This window comes from Neopelma chrysocephalum, unplaced genomic scaffold (assembly GCF_003984885.1).
Source record: "Neopelma chrysocephalum unplaced genomic scaffold, ASM398488v2 Primary Assembly neopelma1_200, whole genome shotgun sequence".
In the NCBI taxonomy this organism is placed as follows: Eukaryota; Metazoa; Chordata; class Aves; order Passeriformes; family Pipridae; genus Neopelma; species Neopelma chrysocephalum.
In genome coordinates this window covers 1,388,291-1,396,144 of record NW_020897862.1, presented here as the reverse complement: position 1 = coordinate 1,396,144, position 7,854 = coordinate 1,388,291, and the positions used below count along the sequence as shown (strand labels likewise).

Below are 7,854 nucleotides of genomic sequence, written 5' to 3'. Positions count from 1 at the left end.
TCAGCTCAAATGCACAGAGGGTTGCTGGTGAGTGCCTTTAAGAACCCAGGCACTGTGCACTGTTGGATTTCCTACCACCCCTGGAATAGGATTCCAGCTGGATACATCTTGGCAGCCCTCAGCAACATTCCCAAGGGAAAGCCTGGCCTATACATTTTTCCCCCCTAATGATAACAGTCCCTGCCTGAGTTCTGTATATTGACTTTCACAGACAGAGTTCCATTCAGTTCTGTAGCACAGGAGAGTTCAGGGCAGGAGGCAGAGAATGATCACAGTAGAGCCTTTGTGGAAGTTTTTCTAACTACCTCTAATGTTCCTGTCTTGGACATGGCTGGCTGGTAATTTGGTGTAGACAGATTATTTTTATTAGGTACCAGTATTAACAAAGTTGCCTTATATAATATTTGATAGTTAAACAGGAAATTACTTCCTACCCAAGTGAATAATGAGGACTACTCTGGTTAGTCATCCATTTACTGAAAAAATAAATAGCTTCTTTCTTTCTTGCAAACTTAAGTCAGACCTGTAACTTGCCTTAATTGCCTGCAGATGGCACAAAAATCGTGTTACTTACACCAGCAAGGCTTTGGTGATTAATGTGTAAAGATATAACACAAGTGTCAAGCTTCTTGTCTTCCTCAGATTGTCTGATGTTGGTAACTGTGCAGATGCATTATTAAGACCTGAAACAGGGGGGGATCTCTTTGTGTCTTAAAAGATTAATTTTCTTGTTAGTTTTTTTATCAAAATTATTTTCTGTGTGTATATATAGATGTGTAGCTTGTCCACTTTAAATGTGGTTTTTTATGTACAGATGGCCTATGAGCTAATTACAGTCTTGGTTTTCTTCCTTGAAAAATAACCTAGTTTAAAGAGTTTCAGTATACCATATAATGTTAAGAAATGAGCCTCAGGCTTACAGGAAATTATGTATGTTATTCCAGCTCATCCTGACACTTAATCCCTTCATAGAACTTCAGCAGGGTGGAAAATTTCCAGTTTTGTTAAGGAAATTCATTTAGGGTTTGGTTTAAATGAACATTAGAGCAGTTATAGCAAAGTACTATATGTGGAATATTAGACACATTTTGTTCTGAAATATTCCTATCAAGTGTAGGAAACATTGCATTGGGAAGTTTAGTGAGTAGGGAGTTACTGGAGGAACACAGTTTTAATAACTGATCATTGCTTACAAGTAAAAGGTTTGTGGGTGATTACTCTCTATATCCAAGTGATAAACTACTCCAGCAGCTTGAGAGAATGTTGGTTTGTTACCCATTCAAAGGTAAATTCATTTGGGTGCTGTGAATGAGAAGTGCAGAGCAAACTGAAAATGGCAATATCTTTTCTTCCCTCAGGCATTGAAAAGCACGTTGGGATTCCCCCTGATCCGGTTCGAAGATGCTGTGATTAACCTGGATCCCTTCACCAGGGTCCATCCCTATGAAACTCAGGAGTTCATCATTAATGACATTCTGAAACACTTCCAGGAGGTAAATGTCATGGATTGGATTGCAGCACAGGCTGAACTTCTCCTGATTTGGGAGTTCTCCATTGAGGGTGTGGGAGCTCTTCCCTGACTATTAAGTGTTAGTGCTGTGTTGCTTCTTTGGCATATGGAGTAGTAGCATCACATGTTTCTAAGAATATACTACATTTTCAGATCAAACTAGGGTTGATCTTACTGGTATTTGTGTGTCCATTTCTCCAGTAAAACTACCTGGGTTGTTTTATGCTTCTGTTGTGGGTGGGATATTTTATCTTTTAATCAACCTTGCTGGTGTTAATGTGATTCATAAGTGATATTTCATTCTTCCTCTTGATTTTTACAGGAGCTGCTCAGTCAGGCAGCAAGGATCCTGGGTTCTGTGGATTTCCTTGGCAACCCCATGGGTCTGCTGAATGATTTTTCAGAAGGTGTTACTGGCCTTATAAAATATGGCAACGTGGGTGGGCTCATCAGGAACGTCACACACGGAGTATCCAACTCTGCTGCAAAGGTAATAATTGTGATATTAAAGTTGGCTACAGCAATAAGCAAAAATAGTCAGGCAAGAAGTCAAATAGAATCACTGATCATGTTTAAATTGCCTTATGTCCTGTTTGTTTTGTAAAAATAGTGTTTGAAGTGTAGATTTTCTTTTCTTAAATGCTTTTTATACACATCTGAGGGATGCCAGAGACAGGAGTCAGTGACCCACTCAAGGCCTTATTATTGCTATTTATACACATACTTTGCAGATTGAATGCAGGAGTTAACAGAGTGAGAACTAAAAAGTTGCTCAAGTGTGGCCTCATCTCCCAAGTGCAAATGAACAAAGTTGCATTATATTATGTATATAATCTACATAGAGAAGAGAGCATTAGAGAAAGGTGGAACATTTAAGGGATTATTTAGTGTATCAGGAGTTGCTAGCTCTTATTTTTGGGAAGTGCTTAAGCTGATGTGAATAGCAATTATTATGCTGACACTTGAGGTTTGGGGTTTTTTATGCCACATAGCAACAAACTAAGGAATTCCTAGATTGCTTTGAATTTATCTTTAGTTTAATTCCAAAGTCTCTGCATGGTGAACATTCTTTTGTCCTTCCTGATAACAACTGGGAGAATTCAATTATATCAGTGGAAATAACTCTCTTCAGTGCCTGAGAGAGGGAAGATCTGAGGCAGCAGTGAGAAATAGGAACATTTTGGATCATGGTCGGTTCTGTCCTTGATACTGAGCAAACTTATGTCCTTGAAATGTTTTTATTACATATATGGTGTGTCAGCATGAACTACTTTGTGGGCAGAACTGGAGCAATGCCTTCTTCCCATAAGGATGTGTTGTTAAAATTTGGTTTGGGAAAAATACTTTACTTTCTCTTATTTTCATTTTCCAACCTGGTAAGTTTGTACATGTGCATTGTAATGGTTTGTCCTTTCACAACCTTATTTGTATAGAAGGAAAGCTACTTTTTCCCCCTTCTTAGTGGGGAAGAAGTAACTCAGAAGATGTGAAATGTAGAGTCTGGATAATTACAGCCAGCTCAAGACTAGCATTACCAAACCCAGCCCATCAGCAAGTGCAGAGCTGGAACAAACCCAGGGAGCTGAACCAAGAGCAAAGATGACATGCACCTTGTCTAATTCTCTTGTTTGCAGCATTAGCCAATTCTGGAGAATTTCAAGAAATTCAGACAAAACACCATGTTGATATTCCTGTCTTAATCCCCTCCTTGGTAATTCTGTAATTACCAGCACTGCAAATACAAGCTTGTCCAGGCAGTGTGGTAGAAGACTTGAGGAGCTCCTGGAAGGCAGCTGTTTCCATCTGCTTTTGTCCATCCTTTTCTCCTCGTGGTTGTAGTCTCTGGTGACCCATCCACTCCACCCAATAGAGTGTGTTTCTTTAGAGTTTCCTTTCTATAAAGTGTTGTTTCCTCATCTCAGTCACATCTGCAGCAACAGTCCCATAAATCTTCCTTTAAAAGGCACGAGCCTTCCTCTGTTTCCCACAAGGGCAAGGTCATTCTTTGAACTTCGGAGTCATTTGTAACCAAGGGGTTTGTGAAGGAAGATTTTCAAAGGCAGAAGGGCAGTTGGATGCTGAATTCCTTTCAAAATTCAACAGGAGCTGAGTGCCTGCTTCCCATTTATACCTTTGAAAGTCACCCCATGTACTATTTATCTGTCTTCCCAGGTATTTTTTTCCTTCTCCTTGGTACATCCACAATGTCTCTGTGATGCAAGTCTCACACAGTTCTCTTTTAAAACCTTTTTTAGTGGTTTATATATTTGTCCTTTCAGAACAAGGAGAGAATTATATCCTTTAGGAAGGCTTAATAGTACTTTATGGAGCTCCTTGATTACTCCTCCTTCCAAAGGTTGGATCTTAATTCTGCTACATAGAAGACAGTGGTAAAAAGGCTCAAATAGTCTGGATGAATTCTTCCTAATGTGTTGCACTGCTTTTAAAAATCTGCTAGAAAACTAAGCCAGGAATGTCCAAGTGATTAAAAAATTGGCATTTCAAGTATAGTTTTTAGAACTTTTATCCTTTCTGTTCTACTTGTGTATGCCTTATGAGTGTGTCTAAGATATGTAAAGTATTGGTAAGGAAAATAACGTGGAGAGAAAAAAATAATTTGAATTGCCCAAGAGAAACAGGACTGAAACAACAGCTCATTTTCATCTTGCTCTGGGTGCTCTCTGTAGGGAAGGTATTTTCAAGTATATTTTTACTGCATAAATTTTCACCTGATTCGGAGGTGCCACAGAGGGGCCTCGTCTTTGCAGCTTATTCTGTGGAGCTGGTAACTAAAGCAGCCAAAACCAGAGGAGCCTGTTCTGCCAAGGAACTGAGGGCTGGGAAAAATCCCCATTTTGGTTGTTAGAGTACCTGACTTATGAAGTGTCTACAATAAAAACCTATCCTGGATTTTAAGATGAGTTAGGTATTATGGTGTGAGTAGATAGATAAACAGAGAGTAATACTGTAATCATTGCTTTAAAAGTAACACTGCTCGACTGCAGCAAGAAGTAAGTATTGGAGTTGTATCTGGTTTTGTCATTTTATTGCTTTTCTATTTTATAGTTGTGCTGATTATCCCTGTAATGGCTTTTCCATGCATTTCAGAGCACGCAGTGGGTAATGCCTTCTTTCAAGTGGAGAGCTGCAGTGTATTTAAATTGGCACAAAACCTTAGGTTAAATAAAGTTCACTACAGACAGTTTTGTAGTTTTTATCCCTTGGAGACTCCGAGTTCTGTATTTTAAAAAGTTCTTTGATCCTAAATATAGACACCTGAGGGAATTTCATTCCCTCTGAATGGAGCCTTCTATAGTTGCCATATGCGTAGAAATGTCTCGCATTCTTGGCATCCACACTTTTTTTTTTATTTCTCCCGTTAGGCAGGATAGAACTAAATCCTGAATTATTCCTGTTTCAGACGTGCTTCAATTAGAAATGAATATTGAACACTGAATTAGCATCTGAACAAACCTGTGCTCTCCAAATGGAAAATGTAGTGTGGTTGTATCTCTTAGTGGCAAATAGGTGTTATGATGACCCAGTGAAATTCCTGGAAAGATTCATCAACTTGTCAATTCTTTATTTAATTTGCCTGATTTCTTTCCACCCCTACAAGGAATTCTGTTATCTTTTATGAATTATGAGCACATAGTAAAGTGGCTGTTATGACTCTGAGGTTAGGCTTTATTTCTGGATATATATATATATATATATATATATATATATATATGTAGGATGGAAATAATTGTTGTGTCCCTCCCTTCCTCCTGAGAAAAAGAACTCAATGAACTTCTTGAAAGAGCTTAATTTTCATATTGAAGTTTGAAGTTTCCAGTGAGAAGTTTAATTAGGCTTCTTAAGGAAAGGTAAGCCATCAGCCACAGTTTCCTTGTTAGGTTTTTGGGAAGTGTGCAGGATTCTGGAAGGCTTCCTGAGGCTTGGGAGCAGGCACCTGAGATGCCAAAACTTACCTAGAGAGGAGTTGCAACAAATTGCATTGTTTGTTTTCTTTTATGGCTGAGGAACAGGCACAAGTGAACTTCTGCCCTGGACTTTCATTCCATACTTTCATTTTAATTCATTTCAGAGTAATGGCAGAGGTGTGTCAGTGTTTAACAGGGATAGGGAAAGAGGTGAGGTGTTGCAACCAGGTAAGAAAAGACAAGTAAGGATGCAAATATTGCTCCAGGTGAGTGTTTTGACATGGAGTCAGTTGTAGAACAGGAGCATAAAAGCAACACAAAGGGAAATAAGAGTTTTAACCCTCGTTGTAAGATAAATCAAAGCAGAACCTCAAGTGGTTGGCAGTGACAGGAAAATAAAGATAACTGAATGGAAAATGAAGAGGAAGTAATAAAAGGGTTATTTAAAAACAAATCATGAACAAGTGTTTGACTTGCATGAATGTTAACTTTAACAAAGCTGGCAGTAAATAAGATGAGAAGTGGCTGTAGCAGAGCACAGAATGGAGGTGCAGTTTGTGCAGGTTCTTCCCAGAAACAGATGGAAATGTTTCCAATGGTTCCCTTTTGTTTAAATTTCCTTAGTTTATGTAACCAACCACTCCTGTTTGATACCATTTAGAAGCAAGAACAACTGGTATCCTCAGATCTTTGGAGTCACTGGGGTTCAGCTCTAGCAATATTAGCTCAAAATGCCATGGGAGTAGCTTAAAATCAAATCATATCTTAGTGACAGGAAACCTGAGAAAGAAATAAATGGTGTTGTTTTCCTCAGGAGAGTATTAAACAACATAGTCAACTGATAATGCAGAAAGATCATGGTGACATTCAGGTTCTGAGTTTCCTACCATTCTATATTTTCACAATTTTTCTTTGATTCCCTGCTCTTCTGTTCAGCTGTTGACAGCAGAATATGTGTGATCACTGGCAGTCTCATACTGGATAAAAGTGAGGAAGGCTGGAATACCTGTCATCTTTCTGGGCAACTGTACAGATTAGAATTTTGGGTTTTTTCTTCGGGAAAGCTGACAGTCATCCTTTACAAGGGTAGCTGAGGTATTGAAGTCATGGGATTTAGCAGCAGCTGCCATGGTTTTTTCTATTCCTAGAAGTGAATTATACAGTTTGGGTCAAATGTAGGTATTTCTGTGTTTTCTTCAGTATAACCTTAAGAATTTTCTCCTTGTGTCTTCCCCATTGTAGCACAGGGGCTCCTGCATCTTGCCCAGGTGGCACAGCACCTCATCTTCAGTTTAACTTGCATTTCATTCACAGATGAGCAGTTCATGTGCAGGTTTGAGTGCTGAGCAGTGAGAATCTGTATCAAAATGTGCAGATCATGAGATGGAAAGAAACTGAAATTCCCAGGCAGAAATGTTGAGTACTGGGAGGAACATTATACATGAGGCCATTTCCCCATTTCCTGCCAGTTTGAAAAGACACCAAGTTTTATGGCCAGTTAGTGACAATCAAAAGCCATGGAAAGTGTCAGTTTTAATGTGCAGAACATCTGGTATCTGCAATCAGTATCTTTGAAAAAGGTTTTGGGATAAAGGATCATCCTTGAGAAGTTCGAAGTATTATTTTGTTCTTCCTGGTTTTCATTTGTACCAGGGGATAAAATGTGTGTGGCCAGCATCCAGGTTGAAAGTTTTCTTCACAATTTGGGTTAAATTCACCCTTTCTTCTACAAAGCTTCTTGCACAAAGTGTTTGTGAACATGCTTTGACTCCAGTGGAGACGTGGACATGGGTAGATCAGACAGAAATGCTGATGTTTCCTGTGAGAAGAACTGGTTTGATCTGGACTTGATGTCCTAAATGGGCCCATTCAGAATCAAATTGACACATTGGTGCAGCTTTGAATGAGCCTTTTCTAGGAGAAATTACTCAGTTGTTAACAAGGATTTTTCAATGATGCAGCAACTGCAGACAGGGGGATGCTCAGCTGGATAGAGGAATGTACAGGTGACCATTTGCAAATAAAAAAAAGGGGGGGGGATTAGAAAGCTTGAAGTTTTACACCTGCTCTAGACTTCATTTTGAAGGGTTTTACCAGCTGAATTTCTTGCTAAATAAAATACAATGTTCCTGTTCTGCTGACTCATTGGAGAATTAAGGGAGAAAAGGAGCATTTAAAATGAGGTATGCAAAGTGCTGCCAAATCAAACTGTGACACTGGAAATAAGCATTTATCATAGAGATGAAATGAAATTTGATCTTAACCTTCAGTTTTTGAGTTAGCATGTCATGAAGACAGGCACATCTGTCCCATATATCACCATTAGCATCTGAAGGAGAAAAAATGGGGTGTGGGTTTGAAATTAATGAGTTCAGTCTTGACAAAAGGCTGACTGCACCTCCCTACTGCGTATTTAAA

General features: G+C 39.0%; 1 protein-coding gene across 6 annotated transcripts in view; it reads left to right on the top strand.

Annotated features, from left to right (window-relative positions):
• The window catches only part of VPS13D (vacuolar protein sorting 13 homolog D), a 93,072-nt gene that overhangs the window by 54,239 nt on the left and 30,979 nt on the right, over window positions 1–7,854 (top strand). For all 6 annotated transcript variants that reach the window (XM_027703042.1, XM_027703040.1, XM_027703039.1 and 3 more), the window contains 2 exons: window positions 1,359–1,493; window positions 1,833–2,000. In XM_027703042.1, coding sequence (XP_027558843.1) covers window positions 1,359–1,493; window positions 1,833–2,000 — 303 coding nt within the window. The remainder of the gene's footprint in view (window positions 1–1,358; window positions 1,494–1,832; window positions 2,001–7,854) is intronic.